The following is a 17,487-nucleotide window of genomic DNA, read 5'->3' as shown; positions in this document are numbered from 1 at the left end:
GCGAACGGTTGAACTTAATTGAAATGCCAAACGGAGGCTAGGGTAGCTAGCTAAATCTCAATTTATGAAGCAAGTAAGGCAAGACAGGAAATGCTATTCTTTGCCGATGTGAATGAATAGAACATTATGAGATTAACTTGTGCTGGGGTAAGAAAATAATGTATCTTCAACTTGTACAAATTTCAGCTATCTGAAAAGCAGCAGTGTGTAATTCACAAGTTTATAGTTTCGCACACACCTCAAAAAGAATGGTCCACTGAAAGAGGTCTCCAGCTTTTTCTCAGGTACTAGTTACTGGAGCAGATATTGAAATTATATATAATCTCAAATGTATTATTCTGCACATTAACACTTGGCACCATGGCTTCCACTCAGGGAGCTTGTGGCCTTGGTAAATGCTTTACGATGCCAACATTTTCTGGACTTCAGGGTTGCAGAGGTGATAAACATAGAGTGCAAGATACAATTTCCATCCCAATATCTCCAGAATACAGTGGTACCTCAGGTTACATATGCTTCAGGTTACATATGCTTCAGGTTACAGACTCTGCTAACCCAGAAATAGTGCTTCAGGTTAAGAACTTTGCTTCAGGATGAGAACAGTTTCAGGTTAAGAATGGACCTCCGGAACGAATTAAGTACTTAACCTGAGATACCACTGTATATTTGAAGCTTTAAACAGTCATGGCTTCCCCCAAAGGTTCTTGGGAGATGTAGTTTGTTACGAGTTATAAAGGTTGTTAAGAGGCCCCCTATTTCCCTCCCAGAGAAACAATTCCCAGAGTGGATTTAACAGTCATTCGTGCTTCACAGGAAACTCTGAGACTTGTAACTCTGTGAGGGGAATGGGGCGTCTTCTAAGGACTCTCTGAACCCTTAACAAACTACATCTCCCAGAATCCTTTGCAGGGTAAACCCACGACTGTTTAAAGTGGTATCATAGCGCTTTAAATGTGTGGTGTGGATGTGGCCTTTAACAGAATTGAGCCGAGAGGAAAATGGGGACAAAGCTGGGGCACAACCAATAATTGGCTTTCCCTCCACCCACTGTTGGTTTCTCTTCCTTCTGCCCCATCAGTGCCCGTTTGGGCACTCCCCACCACTGGCATAGAGCTTTTTTGTTGTTGTTAAGGAGGCTGTGGCAAATAGGCTAATAGGTGATGGTCCCTTTAAGAGGAATAAATACTCTCCTCTCCCCCCTCCCGCCCTGAGCGTGGTTACTATGGTAACTGTCCGGGATTAAGACGCTGCAACCGCTGCTGCTGTTGTTGCTACTTAAATCTCTCTGCAGAGAGTTTCTGCTGGAGGTTGGAGGCTAGAAATTCTCTGTCCTTTTGCTTGTGTGAGTAAGCGATGGACACCAACAGACCCATCCAAGTCTGAGGGAGGTACTTTTGAGCAGCCCCAGCCTGAAGAATTTTTGCGTCTTCCAAATATGTGGACTGCAATTCATTTTTTAAATAAAATCCTTTTTTAAGATAGCTTTAAAAATGCCATTACTAAGGGACTAGATCCATCGTGCTTCCAGAAGGGGACTTGATGTTGGAGAAGGTTTGTTCAGTTGCCGTAAACGGGTCACAAGCACAACAGAGGGGTGTGTGTGTGTGTGTGTGTGTGTGTGTCTGTTTAAACTGGATTTTCCCAGGAAAGATAAATCTGAAGGGAGTGGGATATGAACTGGCTATTTTGCGTGTGGCTGCTGCAATTAATAATAATAATAATAATAATAATAATAATAATTAATAATAATATCATGAGGAGCACTGTTCACACAAAAAGCTCTCATCTCCAGGCACCTCTATATGGTCAACTGTGTTCTATGCTGCCAAAAAAGCCACAGAGTAACAATTGGGGGGACGGGACACAAAAACACCTGTCTTGTGGCATGAGTGAACTCAACTGGAGAGGTTTCAACTCCTTTCCAAACAGCCATTTCCCTATTAAACAGAAGCCTGCTTAACCACATTGCATATGTGTTCATTTTTATTTTTCCCACTAAAACACACTTTTATGTTCATTACTTAAGTATGAAATTGACTTATGCAAAATTAAAAGGGCAGGAGCCTTGTCTGGTTTGGCAAAAAACAATGATTTTCGCCTCCTTTCCTGAATTCCGGTAGCAATCCTATGTGAAGGATGTTATTTATGACTTCAGTTATTGTCTGAATTAAAACAAGGAAATCCTATAGGAAGTGGCTGACAGGCCCTCTATTCTTAGAGCTCTGTTTCCCCCTCCCTTAATTCTTTTTATTGCCCTTGATATCTCTTCTGATAACCCTCTTCCCATGTAAATGCCACCAACTAGAGTGGTAGGGACAGCTGGATCATAGCCTCTGTCTCTTGCCTTACACTATTGTTTTAAGATTAGTGTGTTAAGCTCTTGTTTCCTAGTGCAGTAATGCTCCATCCCATGATAAGGCAACGCTTCCCTTGGTGTTGACCAGGCATAGGCAAACTCGGCCCTCCAGATGTTTTGAGACTATAATTCCCATCATCCCTGACCACTGGTCCTATTAGCTAGGGGTGATGGGAGTTGTAGTCCCAAAACATCTGGAGGGCCGAGTTTGCCTATGCCTGGTGTTGGCTGATGGCAAGCTGTGCTTCAACTTCCTTGTTCACCAGGTGCTTAAGAGTGTGATTGTTTTGTTGGACTCGGGTAGAGGAAGCTGTCATCAGGCATGTTTATCAACAGAATACTGTATGTATATATATATATATATATATATATATATATATCCCCTCTCTCCCTTTACAGGATCTGTAAAGTTTGAAAAGGGAAGGAGGCAAGATATCTAGGGAGTCCTGATTTTGGTACAATTCAGCTGCGATGGGTAAAGAAAAGAAGAGAGACAGTAAGAAAGGAGAAAAGTCTTTGCCTCCTCCTTCCGCACACGAGCCCTCAGTAGAACCTGCTACTTCTGTACAGAACATCCCGCCGGCTGTAAATCAAGTGGATGAACAGGCAGCAGCCCAAACAGTTCCCCAAGAAGAGGTGAAAGAGGCAGTGGCACTTCCACCGCCAGAACCCATTGAGTATGAGGAGCCGATTCTGACTCAGCTCATTGTTGAAAGGTAAACTAGAAGGACTGGGGTGGGGGGTGGAGGACTTAGACTATGTATGTGTGGCTGGTAAAGGTAAAGGTAAAGGGACCCCTGACCATTAGGTCCAGTCATGGACGACTCTGGGGTTGCGGTGCTCATCTCGCTTTACTGGCCGAGGGAGCCAGCGTACAGCTTCTGGGTCATGTGGCCAGCATGACTAAACCGCTTCTGGCGAACCAGAGCAGCGCATGGAAACGCCATTTACCTTCCTGCTGGATCGGTACCTATTTATCTACTTGCACTCTGACGTGCTTTTGAACTGCTAGGTTGGCAGGAGCAGTTGGGAGCTCACCCTGTCGTGGGGATTTGAACCACCAACCTTCTGATCGGCAAGCCCTAGGTTCTGTAGTTTAACCCACAGTGTCACCCGCGTGCCTGTGTGGCTGGTACCTAAGGTTAATAACAGGCTTAAATTTATCAAGTTCATGGCAAAGGCATACATTTAAAGAACTCTCATACTGCTTTAATAGCTCCTTCAAAGCACCCTGGGAAATAGAGCTCTATGAGGGGTGTCCTAGCAACACTTTGCACCCTTAGCAAGGATTTCTCAGGATTCTTTGGTGGGGGTATGACCGTTAAAGTAGTACTTTGTACTTATTCTACTGTTAAAGTAGTATAAAGATGGTTTACATGGCATTCAAGATGCGATCTTGCAATTTACTAGCTAATTCGAGGCTGTGTCCTCTTCTTTCTGGCAGTGTAAACAGAGCAAGGTAATTATAATATAATAATTATAATATATGTATTTTGAGTTTATTTGCTAATATATCCCCTACTTTAGGGTTGACATGTTTCAAAAAGTAAAAAAACCAGGACACTACATTTCAGAAATTCCCCCCGGATATCAATTCTGCCTTTGAAATCCTGGATGTATGGAAGACCTACCCTACTTTAATCCAAGGGCTCAGGGCAATTTGTAAATTTCAGACAAATATAAAATGATCGTGCCCACTTTGAGATTGGGAATCTATTTAATTAGATGACTCTGTGCTGGTTTCTGAGTGAGAGTTGTTGTATTTTTGCGTACCTTAATGCCCTAAGGCAATATTTTTCACCCCTGCATCTGTTGGGGGTTCCATTCCATTTTGCAACCTTATACCTCCAAGACGTCAGTGATGTTAGAATGAATAATTAGTACCAAGTTTTATCTTTGAATCTGTAGATGTTAAAATAAATTACTCATTCTCTGTTTTTGCTCCATTTTTTTCCTTTATTGGGGAAGCAGGGAGAGTGGGCTGGCCTTCTGCAGAATACCACAACTTGTTGCTGAACCCCCAAAGAGTAAAAAAACAACCCACTATTTAAAGGGGTCGTGTGTGTGTGTGTGTGTGTGTGTGTGTGAGTGAGTAAGTAACTGCATTTAGGTGAAAACTTTACTAGTTACACCTTCTCCACCACTGATATACCCTGGTGAGAAAATTTGTTTTACAATTTGATATAGATTAATGCTTCTATTTCATGCTCGAAATTATTTTGTCTGCTTATTATATGGATTTATTCAATACCAGTTAATTTTAATCTTAAGTATTTCCCCCCCTTGTAGCTACGAAGGAGAAAAAATCTGTGGGTTATATGAGGGAGAAGGAACAGCTTGTTTTCAAGGAGGCAATGTATACAAGGTGAGTACTTTTGATGGTGGGCTCTGTATGTAATTTTTTTTTTTGGGGGGGGGAGTTGAGGTAGGCTCAGATTATTGCTTTTACTACTCCGTGGCTGTAGTGGTGTAATTACCAAGAAGCTGCTAGTGTTAGACTCTAGATTTAAGTTGCCCCTCAGGCAGCAAATGTGAGTTAAGGTCATTTCCACACCATACCTTTAAAGAACTCTTATGCTATTTTAACACTCACATCTTCATCCAAAGAATCCTGGGAACTCTAGTTTGTTAAGAGTCTCCAAACAATTCCCAGCACTAACAAACTACAGTTCCCAGGATTCTTTGTAGGAAGACATGAGTGTTAAAATAGTATTTCTATACCGCCCTCCATCTGAGGATCACAGAGCTGTTTATAATATAATACAATCTCTCTCCAGGGTTTCAGACAGGACTGTTTCTCATCAACCCCCCCCCCCCGAGGAAATTCTCTTTCAGGTGTTTAGATATCCCTATTTTCCTACTGTTTTGTTGTTTGGAAGTTGACAAAACACAGCTATATAAATCATCACAAACTGCTATAGTTCTTAGCTAAATCTTTTAAGCTTTTATGGTGTTTTATTTCTCTGGATATGTATTTTAAGTACACTTAATTAGTATATTGATTGTTAACCCCAGATTGATTGTTTTTATTGTTTATGTAGAGAATTATGCAGAAATTCTGGTTCAAATATGCTGGCCATTGGCTGTAATAAACACTGACTGACTGACTGACTGACTGATTGATTGAAATCTGTGTTTCATTTTGAAGGGCATGTTTTCTGAAGGCCTCATGCATGGACAAGGAACATACACATGGGCTGATGGAGTGAAGTATGAGGTAAAGTGTCGTGTTAAATGGAGCATCATTGCAACTACCTTGACGGCCCTTAACTTGCAAGTACATGTCTTAGAATCTTGGCACAAGGATAATTTCCATATTCGTATATTAAATCTTATGTCTGTGCTTGTTTGTAGTGATAAACCGAGAACCTGGGCTTAATAAACCATACTTTTCAATTTTTAAAAGAAAAGGTATAATGCATAAATTTCCAGGTAAAACAAGAGATCTCTTGTTCTAGCTGTGAATCTCTTTTGTCCCTCCCCTCACCCCTCTCTCTAGGGAAACTTTGTGAAGAACCTACAAATGCATCATGGCAGTTACACCTGGCCGGATGGCAGCGTCTATGACGGAGAGGTAAAGAGCGGGATTAGGCATGGCTTTGGCATGTACAAGTGTGGCACCTACCCTGTTTCGTACATCGGCCAGTGGGTCGAAGGCAAAAGGCATGGCAAGGTAAGTAAAGCACCATGGCTGAAGCATCGCCTGGATTGCTGGGGCAATCTGGGGCAGGAAGATCTTGCCTGTCCTGTGCTCAGAGCTGCTACCAAGTCTAGACACAGATTTAAGATTTGCAGAGTTGCCTGAAAGGGGAGAGACTCCATCAGGCAAGGCCTCCTTCCACCTGCCTTGCCCCACCCTCTAGTCTCTGCTTCTCAATTTGTATTGTATTATTTTATATACTGTGTCTTGCCGTTGTTTTATTGATTATAGTTTAGAAATTATTTATTATAACTGCTGAGTGGATTTCTGTTTAACTTTATATGTTATTATTTAATATTATTCTAGTGATTGTTGAATGTTACTTTTTTGATATAGGTTACCTAGATAGATAGATATAAACTTTATTTGCATAGCTGACAGGCCATAGCATCGAAGGACAAACACCGACAAAAATACATTACGAATATAGTTACCATAAAATCTTATGACCTATTAAAACCCTAGGTAGAAACTGGTTACCTATTTTAAAGTTATGTTTTATTATCACATTTTTGTATTGCATTAGATTGTTATAAGATGTGCATTTTTTGTTTCTTCAGCTTGTAAACCGCCTTGAGTATTGTAAGATAGAAAGATGGTATACAAATTAAAAATGATGATGAAAAGGTGACTGATAGCAGTCCTCCTTTCACTCTTTGTGAGTTTTCTACTTTGCGATTGGTGTCATAGTTAAAAAGCAAACAAAACCGGGCCAGATCCAGGCTTGAGGGGGCTCTCGGCCTCTTCTGGACCCCCTGTTAGGGAGACTTACCTTTTAATTATGGTAGGTAGCAGCAGCCGAGCTCCAGTGAATGTTTGCCAGGTGTAAGGAAGCAAGATGGCATGGTTTCCATTCTGACATGTAGCGCAATCTCCATTCTGCTGCATGTTGCGCAGCAAATGTAGCGCAATCTCCATTCTGCTGCATGTTGTCTTTAGACAAAAAACAACAACGTTATTCTTCTTGCTGTCCAGTGTGGCTGAATTTTACATAATTAATACGCTTCCACCCCCATTCCATTTATTTCAGTGCAAAGGAAATGCAAATACGGAAACAGTAATTAGTTACATATTGTCCGTAGACAACAACAATGGTCAGTACTAATCATATTTGCAGGACTGATTTCCATTCCAACATGCTTCCTCCCAACACCACTACCTCACAAGCTGGTTTTGAAATTGGGCATATCTAACTGTTTTGGTTTCTCAGTTTTTCCCAGCCTTTGGTTCTCCACATTTCCACATTAGTTTTCAGTCCTCCTGAAAAATCATGACCATTTTAATGCTGTTTCCTCCTAACCTGCACTTTTTTGTATGCATTTTCCCCCTGACAGTATAATGAGCTTTTGGGTGTCATTTTCATGGATTTATAATGCACACTTTACCTTAGTACATGCAAATGCTTAGGCACTGGTTGATTAATGCGCTTGTATGATGTGCTTTCAGGGCACCATTTATTACAACAAGGAAGGTTCTTCCTGGTATGAAGGTGACTTCGTATACAATGTAAAAAGTGGATGGGGAATAAGATGGTAAGTTTTAGAACCTTTCTGATTCAGCAGATCTTTGGACACATATCAGCAGGACACATATCTGCAGGAAACTCACATTTTCATTTATTACATGTGCATCAAGGAAGCCAAGGTACCCTCTGTTGGATTTCCCTGTTATGTCCTCATAACAGCCCTGTGAGGTAGGCTAAATGGAGAGATTGAGGACCAAACCACATATTATCATGATTGCATGTTCAAAACAATATACAGTGGTACCTCGGGTTACAGACGCTTCAGGTTACAGGCGCTTCAGGTTACAGACTCCGCTAACCCAGAAATAGTACCTCGGGTTAAGAACTTTGCTTCAGGATGAGAACAGAAATCGCGCAGTAGTGGCGCGGCAGCAGTGGGAGGCCCCATTAGCTAAAGTGGTGCTTCAGGTTAAGAACAGTTTCAGGTTAAGAATGGACCTCCAGAATGAATTAAGTTCTTAACCAGAGGTACCACTGTATTTACAATGGGCCACACATTTATTTTAAACCAGCCATAGTGGCCCTTCCAACTGGATTTTGTTTGTTTGTTTAACGTAGAATGATGACCAGTCTTAAACAAACCACCAAGGCAACTTGTGATTTGGCCTAAGATTTGCCAAAAGTGAGGTTCATGCCTGAGCAGAATTCATAGTTTCCTCATTCCAAGCTGAGCTTATCAGTCACTATCCCACAATTACATATTAGGTATCCTAAACGTGAATCAAGTTGAAATGCGCTAACTGTCAAATATGGTGTTATGCGTTTGGTTGGGGTATCTTAAATACTATGGGTAGCCAAGGACTAATGAAAAAATAATTCTGGAGACCTCTCTCCCACCTTTGGAATGTAAAACCCATCAGAGTTTGGGAAGGTGGCATCTTGGGAAGATTTTCATTTTATATGCACTTTTTTTAATAAAAAAAATGCAAATACTGTAGCAGCTACTGGTTGAGGGGAGCAGTAATTATCGGGATTGAAGCAGGTGAGGAGGGAGTATTTAACCTTTTCTTCCTTGCTGCAATGAAAATTACTCCTCCAAGGTTGCTGTTTGCATTGGGAGTGAATCTAGTGACCTTCCAAGGTAGACTTCCTATAAACATGGAGGTTCCGTTTAGCTTTTATGGGTAATATACTTCTCCTCCACTGTAATTTTCTCTTTCCCCCTTTTAAAGCCATCTGCTAGTAGCTGCATCACATCTTGGGGAAATGACTTCACATCATCCAGAAATGACTGTATGAAATGTGAGTCTATTTTGAAACAATATTTGTTGGGATTGCCATTCTGCTTTCCTTGTTCGTTTGTTTCCTTCCTAGTTATAAATCTGGAAATATCTATGAAGGCCAGTGGGAGAGGGACATGCGTCATGGAGAAGGGCGGATGAGGTGGCTCACGACGAATCAGGAATATACCGGGCAGTGGGTTAATGGCATACAGGTAGGGCTGAACTGCTTGGATGTTAAAGTGGTACAGGTTATTTTTTTTGTGTGGAATTGTGGGAAGGAATGTGGAAATAACTAAATTAATGGTTCTTATTACCCTGAATAGTACCGAGTTAAAAACCAAAGAGGAATGTAAATGGGTAAAATTGATGGTAATTGCAGCCAGACAGGTTATAGCGAGTAATTGGAAAAATGCAGAAGAGTTAGGGGTGAAACAATGGAGGAAAAACTGAATAATATTATAATTTTAGAATACCTAACTGTGAAGATACACAGAATGAAAGGGTTTAAGGTCAGTGAGAAAGAGGAGGATTGGTTTGAGAAGATATTGAATTATTTGGGTAGGTTTGAACAATTTGGGGCATTAAAATGTTAAAAGTTAAATAAACCTTACGGAGGGAAGAGTGTTAAGGTATATAGAAGTGTACATATGGTTGATTTGAATATGTTATTATTGAATATTATTGAATAGGTATATTATTGAATATGTATACCCAAAGTATCAGCCGCCTGGGGGGGTTTCACTGTTTGTGTTTTGGTGGTTGGTAAAAAGTTAAGTATTTTTTAAAGTGGTCCAGATAGGACTCAAATTAGATTAATTGTGTGACTTGGAGCCACATCAGGGTTTTGTTTTTAAATCCTCGCCATGGGAGGGCAATTTCCATTAGCCTGCAGTGTGGAGGGGTAGGAGATCCATCTCTTTCTTCTGCACCCAATTACCTTCCGAATCAGCAATTGGCGATAGAAGTAAAGCTCTCATTAACATATTTGTGAAAGCTACTCGTTACACGGATGATCTCCATGACTAATAATTTCGCAAGGATCATAGGCTGTCAAAATAGGACTACCTTGTTAAATTGCACCCCACCTTTAGACGGGTGACTCATGCATGGTCCATATATCAGGCTTTCCGAAACCTGGGTCTCCAGCTGTTTTTGGACTACAGTTCCCATCATCCCTGACCTCTGGTTCTGCTAGCTGGAAATGATGGGAGTTGTAGTTCAAAAACAGCTGGAGACCCAGGTTTGGGAAACCCTGGTCTATATGGAGAGCAGCCATAAGTGGAATTTTACAGAAACCAGGAATGCTCCTAACTGACACACTCTAAATCAGCATCTTGAGGTTCCTCATCTAGCTTCTACCATATTCTCTGGTTAAGTTGGGAATTCTTGGGTGGGAAGCTGGGACGTCATTACTTCAACCAAAGGCTTTCTTGAAGCAATGTTGCAATGCAACAGATAATCTGTTCCACAATGCACCTTGGTGTTGTTTACCTAACTCTAGTGCACTCGCTGAGAGTTGTTTTTTTAAAAATCTTTTTCAGCACGGCTATGGTACCCACACTTGGTATCTGAAGAGAATACCCGGATCACAATACCCCCTAAGGAATGAATACGTGGGAGATTTCGTCAATGGGGACCGCCATGGACATGGGAAGTTCTTCTTTGCCAGTGGAGCAATGTATGATGGGCAGTGGGTTCACAATAAGAAGCAAGGCATGGTAAGATTTGGGGTATGGAGAGCTCAGAAACATGGCATGAAACCTCAGCCTCCTCACTGCAGCTGTAAAACAAGTGATGCTGCAGAATAAAGTGTTAATTAGAGCATTGGCAAAGCCTCTATATCTACCCATCAATAGCTAGTTCTCAGCGTTCTGTTGCAATGCAGTGTGGCCCACAGAATCCTGCCTACGATGATGCTAACTGGTGTGTAGTTGGCCTGTTTTTATCTCTGCCATTGGGGACATAAATTTCCCTTTCCCCTCCCTTCAGGGTAAGCTTGTGTTCAAGAATGGCCGTGTCTATGAAGGCGAATTTATAGATGACCATATGGCAGAATATCCATCTTTTCAAATTGACATCATGAATAACCAAGATCTGAGTGGCATTCGGACGACGAGTCCCTTTGGCACTGGTGAGGAGCCTGAAGTGTGGCGGGAAATAATTTGGGTGTGTAGCAGCTTGGACCCTCCAAGAAGTTGCTGAACTACAACTCCCCACAGCCCCAGTAAGCATGGCCAACAGCCATGAATGATGGGAGCTGCAGTTCAGCAACATCTAGAGGACTAAAGGCCCCTCGCACCTGGACTAAAGTGAGGGCAGCTGGAGTTAAAATACATTTAAAAATGTATTTTATGAGAGGGAATATGTTTAGAAATGCACATTTTTGTGAGGATTTCAGTATCGCATGTGTGGAATAGAATTATGGCAGACACCAGTGTCGTGTGGTGAATTTTTTCTTAGGGGAACAGTTAGGAACAGAGGGGCCAGCTTATGAGGGCAATTATTGGGGGTGTTGCAGGCTTGAGCATCACACCTCCCTCCCTAAGCCAGACAGAAGCTTCCCGGGCTTTGGGAAGGAGGTGCTAGGGGAACATTTAGGGGACTGGCCTTGTCCCCCTAGTCTACGGACCACACGCCACTGGTGAACACAGGCAACACAACGTCGACTCGAGAAAGGTTAATAGCGCAATCATTTTTATTTGATTTTTCAAATAAAAATTTACAACAAAATCAATTACAAATCCATACAAAGAGATTTCTCTGAATCTCAAGACTCCGTCCCCTCCATGGGTCCTAATTTCAACGCTTACAACTGCCTATCAGTCCGTTCTCCTCATTTTTGTCCATCTCGTTTATCCATCGTATTTGTTACTTTACAAGCGAGATTAAAATCCTGCTCATGTTTCCATTTGCTTACAATGGTCTCTTAAATAAATTGTAAATTTCCCCCCATTCTTTTTTAAAGTTCTTGTCCTCTTGGTTCCTGAGCTTCCCAGTTAGTTTTGCCATTTCAGCATAGTTCATCAACTTGGTTTGCCATTCCTCCCTGGTCGAGATTTGTGATGGGATGATGAGCTGCTTGTGCGTGAAATTCCTAGTCCCTCAGAGTTTGGCTCAGTCCCCAAACCTCTGTCTGTAACGGAGCTCCTTAAGCATGGCTCCGTCAGTCGCTGGTAGAATCCGACAGTGGGCGTTTACGGAATTTCTTCCAGCATAAAAGCTCCTTAACGGAAACGCGCCTTCTGGACTCTCGGCGTGACAGTTTCCGGCGAGGAGTGGGTGTCCCTATAGGAGGTCCTGAAACCTCCCCACTGTTTTCGCTGGAAGTGTCTCTGAGCCATCCCTCCGCCTCACTCTCCCTTGGAACTCCTTCTCTCCCCCTGCTGGTTCCCTCCTCAGCTGATAAGTCTCTCCCAACCTCTGTGAGCCCTTTCACCTCCTGTGCTTCCGATGGCAGTTCCCTGACAAGATTGTTTCTTCTTTCCATCTCTGGGCTAATAACATCTGTGTGGCTGTTGTCGCATACATAAATTGTATTTTCTGATCCTTTGGAATCTCGGTACCTATAATTCTTAATAAAAAAACTCCTGGTTTTCAAAGAAACATTATTTTAAACTCCCCCCCCCATTTCATTATATATCATCTCCCAAAAGGTTTTTATTACCTTATATGACCACCACATATGATAAAAGGTACATTCTTTTTCTTTACATATACAGCAGGTATTTGTACTTGCTCTATATATTTTTGAATAGCACAATACTAACCATGCCTGCTCAGTCCTGTTGAATTCAGTAGGGCTTGCTCCCAGGTAAATGAGGTTAAGATTGCATCCTGATTAATCCTTCAGGTGTCTACTGGGGTCCTCAGGTCTGCTTGTGCCGATGTCGCTCTTTAAATTTTTGTAACAAATAATTACCAGTTTGATTTCTTTCCTCCCACCGCCTGCCCCGTTGCGAAGAGAGTATCAAAGTTGTTGATGGCCCAGATAGTACATCTGCATTGGGAACGAATATAGAAATAGATATATCAACTTTGTTGGCTATATTTCCAGAAGAAAACAGGGAAGAAGAAATCAAACAGGTAAAATGGCTTTACATTTATGATTTTTTTAAAAAAATGATTTATTTTTTTTTTGGAAATAATATTTATTAAGAGTTTCAAGATTACAGAAAGAAAGAAGAAAAAACAAGAAAAAACAACACCACAATATATAAAAAAGAAAAAAAGAAAAAATACATAAAAAACCAATACAACAACACAACAAGAAAAGAAAAAAAATACAAATCCCTTTTTGCATATCTTTACCTTTCATTTGCTTGTTTCATTGACCTCCTCACACCTCCCTTTTTGTATTCTAGCTTAATTAGTTGTTTCAGCAAATTCTTTCCATCTTTCTCAATTTTTATTAAATAATTTATCTTAACAGTCTAACCTATTACTTAACTCAGCAGATCCTTTCCATCTTTCACCATATTCTGTTATTCAATTTGCCTTAATTTATTTAACCTTATCTTACCGTAAAATACCTTAGAGCTTAAAACTTGATACTTATTTATACATAATTCCTTATATCATTTCTACTAAAGCCAGATAGTTTCATTCCAACATTTTCCCCAATATTCATTAATTTACACTAATTCCCAATATAACAATTTTTCTTTATAGACTTTCTTCCAATCTCCATCCAACGTCCCTTCTTCCTGGTCTCGGGTTATGTCAGTCCTTACTGTCCATTCCATCTAGTCCATCAACCTGGTAGTCTTATGTCCGAGGCTCTTAAGTCTCTTCCATGCCCCTTCTGCAGATCTTCTTCTTCTTCTTCTTTATACTTGCACTTTTCCTTGTCTTTTGTTGGTCGGAGGAACTCCGCCATTCGCCGATGGCGCTAACCTGGAAGTCAAAAACTGATTTTTAATTTAAAGGAACAAAACATACCTGTACAAGAAAAATACAGCTTGGTAGTTGTACAGAAAAGAAAGAAAAATAGAGGCTGATGGTTGTAGTTTTTAGACCTACCAAAAAAGGCACTGAAATGAAAGTGTCTCTCCATAAGGTTCCATGAGTTGATGGAGGGTGAGGACCGTATTTGATTGCCTTAACAAAATCAATAATATGATACCAGGTTGTACAGAACAGGCATGTCCAACTAGTCGATCATGATCTACTGGTTGATCGCGGGATGTCCATGGTCGATCGTGTGATCCTTAGCGATCCCCGCCCCCCAAAAAGCTCAGCAACTTTGCCTGTCAATGACAATGGGTAGATCACAGGTGGCATTATTATACTGTGAGTAGATTGCAGTCTTTTGGGAATTGGACGTGCTTGGTATAGAAGGTGTGAGTCTTCCCTTTATGCAGTGTTGGAAATGTAAACCTTCAATCACTCTGTCAGTCCGTCCATCTCTTAATATCTGGGCAGGATTCACCTACCAGCCCTGTTGGTTGGAAGTCCTACACAAGGACCTCTGCTTGTGCAATAGGGCTTTCCCTCCACTCTCCCCCAATACCCCTTAAAATTATCTCTGCATGGGGTCAGGAAATCGCCCAGAACAGCACACTGGAGCAGGAGATCATTTGTTCTGGCAGACTGAAATCCTTGAGCTGATGGAACATTCAACGTAGCACATCATTGAAATCCTCCTTTAGTCTTAATTATTGCTACTGATCATAGAGTTTTCAAGGTAGCATACAAAAAGGACAATAATAATAGTAAGATAATACACAGACACAATTAATGCGTAGAAAAACCCTTTCCCCAAAGAGCTTCATTAATAAGTCAGACTGGCAAATATTAATAAATATGAGGTATATAAATACAAAAATATTTTATTATACATATCTACGTAGCTTATTTAATACAGCAAAATACTTATACTTTTTTATTACCGGTTTTCTATCGAAAGCTATATATATTTGTCTCCAGACAGAGTTTGCTGTACTGAGATATATCTCGGAACTGAGGCGAATCTACACCTTCTACAGCAGCTTAGGATATGACCATTCTCTTGATAACACTTTCCTGATGACGAAGCTTCAGTTCTGGCGATTTCTAAAGGACTGCAGATTCCACCACTGCAACCTTACGCTTGCCGACATGGATAGGATCCTGAACGGTTTGCATTCCTAATAGAATAGACTGTCCATGTTATTTTAGTAGTGGCAGAGTAGCAATCAGTAAGCATGGGAAATAGCCCATTTGCAACAATGAAGTTGCAATGATTGGCCCAGTTCACATGTGTCACTAAATCATGGCGTGGCGGTAAATGGAAGAGCCTCCACAAGTTTAAGCAAAGCCTTAGGTTTGCGTGTGTATACACACAGAGTCCCCCCACATGTCCCAATCAGGGGGTTGGATCCTGCCTGTCATTGGCTCTGACTTCACCTGCTGTTGGGTCTCCCTTGCTTCTGCCCTACCAGTCCCAATGGGCACAAGCCACCACCGCGTAGGGTGAGCCTGATATTATGACTTAACTTCTGGTACAGTTCTCTTGCTATTGTTCAGTTAGTGTAGCTGGTAATCCATACTAGATGGAAGGGATATAACTGTTTTATGTGCACGACATAAGCCAGTTTTCAGAATGTCTTACCTTAAAATAATTATACAGTGGTACCTCGGGTTAAGTACGTAATTCATTCCGGAGGTCTGTTCTTAACCTGAAACTGTTCTTAACCTGAAGCACCACTTTAGCTGATGGGGCCTTCAGTTGCCGCCGTGCCACTGGAGCACAATTTCTGTTCTCATTCTGAAGCAAAGTTCTTAACCTGAAGCACTATTTCTGGGTTAGCGGAGTCTGTAACCTGAAGCGTATGTAACCCGAGGTACCACTGTATTATGTTACACAAAACATAAAATACACACCAAGATTTTCAATTAAAGTCAGGAATGAAAACAAGTTGACCTGAAAAAACAACAACTCAGGTTAGAACTCTACCTTTGCATTGTCACTGTATGCAGTACAGTGTTTTTGTTTGTTTTTCAGATAAAACATTACTTGAAGAGATTCACTCTCCATATGAGACTTTGCTACTCCGAATGTTTTTGACATATCTCATCTATTTGTCCTTCCACATCTATCATAAGGAGTTTGAGTAAGTGGCTTGTCCATCGGCTAAGGTATCGCCGAACCTGAGAATTGTTTGCTGAAAAGTCACCAGTTTATAATCTCAACACAAGGCACCTCCACGCTGTCAGCAGGTTGCTGGAGGGGTTCAAGTGTATATAGGATAATGAGAATTGTGCCATTAAAGTTGATTAAAGTGCTGTGTTGCCCTAGGTCAAAAAAATCCACTTATGAAAAATAGACTTCTAGAATTTTGGAAAGTGACAGGTAATTGCCTTGAAAAGTGTTGAATGAGCAAATGATTAATGGGAAGATGTACAAACACTCCACAAGCAAATCAGGATTAATGCTTGTCATGGAACTTCCCTGCAAACAAATTGGAATGAATGTTCAATTCAGTTTTTAGAATGATTTATTTGATTCTTCCAACATATAACATGTACACACAGAGACACACAAAATCATGTATATAATAAAGTAAAACGGGCACAAGGTTTGAAGCATAAAGACTCTTTTGAAACTGAGTGGTATGGCTTTATTATGTATGTTCTTAGAATGAAGACAAAGAACATTATAAAACCTTTTGCTTAATATAAACTGTTGATTGCCTTCTATATAAACGGTTGCACACGATAGGAACTTAGAACGTTGTTTGGATGTTCCTTCGGATGCAATGCCCAACTCCCATCTTCTGGATTAGGGAGGGATAGTTTTTAAAAAATTATTGTTTTTGGATCCATAAATAGTCAACAAAGTTTTAAAAAACCCAAAATTAACCAAACCAATTAGCTGATGAAAAACTGCAGATAACTCTAAAATGCAATCCCTTCTGAATTTCTGAAACCTGTTTCCTCCGCATATCACAGTAGTGACTGCTATATCAAATTCCTGTTTTAACTCCAGCAATACGAGTCCCCGCCTCTTCAAGTGCTTCTGCAAGTTGATGGTCAAGAACATCTGTCCTAATGCCTGCCAAATAAAAGGTGGGCTATGCATTTTGGTTTGGTTTCCTACATTTCCCCAGATTTCTCAGTCATTTACACACAGATGTTTGGGCCTTTTTCATCCTCTGGCTCTCCCTCCCCCTGGTTTGCCTCTGCAGGCATATTGTTCAGCGACCGGCAACAAACAGTCTACGCAATCAATTACATTGACAAGTGTTGGGAGATATTCAGGGCCTTTTGTCGACCAAATCCCGTTGCTCCGTATGAACCGACCATGAAGATGAGGCACTTCCTCTGGATGCTGAAAGTAATCACCATCTCAAGGATTTATTTCGGGTCTTGTTAGCGACGGATGTTATCTGTCAGTGTTGGTTCATCTCAGGTTCTCATTTTCCCTGTCTTCCATTCTCTGCATTTCCACATTAGTTTTTTTAAAAATTATTATTTAAAAAGCCCTCATGAAAATTTATCAATATTTTAGCACAAATTTCTCATACTATACAATTGCATACAATTTTTTCAGTTTTTGTATGCAATGGCGGCCTAATATACACATTTTCACAAAGCACGTTTAACCTAATATAATGCATTTTGGCATGTTTTCACAAATATATGCCTTCGTATTTACAGCTTATTGTAGCTTTTGCATTTTTAACACATTACTTAGCTGGAGAAC

At 40.8% G+C, this 17,487-nt stretch overlaps 1 protein-coding gene across 5 annotated transcripts in view; it reads left to right on the top strand.

The window, feature by feature from the left end:
• The first annotated feature begins 869 nt into the window (after positions 1-869).
• Positions 870-17,487, top strand: part of LOC128402214 (radial spoke head 10 homolog B-like) — a 28,500-nt gene continuing 11,882 nt past the window's right edge. The window contains exons 1-15 of one of the 5 annotated variants that reach the window (XM_053366243.1): positions 870-1,551; positions 2,756-3,072; positions 4,646-4,721; positions 5,505-5,573; positions 5,856-6,029; positions 7,087-7,113; positions 7,503-7,588; positions 8,896-9,016; positions 10,346-10,522; positions 10,794-10,935; positions 12,766-12,887; positions 14,730-14,919; positions 15,787-15,895; positions 16,771-16,850; positions 16,970-17,118. In XM_053366243.1, coding sequence (XP_053222218.1) covers positions 2,828-3,072; positions 4,646-4,721; positions 5,505-5,573; positions 5,856-6,029; positions 7,087-7,113; positions 7,503-7,588; positions 8,896-9,016; positions 10,346-10,522; positions 10,794-10,935; positions 12,766-12,887; positions 14,730-14,919; positions 15,787-15,895; positions 16,771-16,850; positions 16,970-17,118 — 1,767 coding nt within the window. In that variant the 5' untranslated portion in view covers positions 870-1,551; positions 2,756-2,827. The remainder of the gene's footprint in view (positions 1,552-2,755; positions 3,073-4,645; positions 4,722-5,504; positions 5,574-5,855; positions 6,030-7,086; positions 7,114-7,502; positions 7,589-8,895; positions 9,017-10,345; positions 10,523-10,793; positions 10,936-12,765; positions 12,888-14,729; positions 14,920-15,786; positions 15,896-16,770; positions 16,851-16,969; positions 17,119-17,487) is intronic. The other 4 variants (XM_053366240.1, XM_053366239.1, XM_053366241.1 and 1 more) reach the window with 4 other exon arrangements.

Source organism: Podarcis raffonei, chromosome 14 (assembly GCF_027172205.1).
Source record: "Podarcis raffonei isolate rPodRaf1 chromosome 14, rPodRaf1.pri, whole genome shotgun sequence".
Lineage (NCBI taxonomy): Eukaryota > Metazoa > Chordata > Lepidosauria > Squamata > Lacertidae > Podarcis > Podarcis raffonei.
The sequence above is the reverse complement of the archived record's forward strand: the minus strand, read 5'-3'. Positions and strand labels throughout refer to the sequence as shown.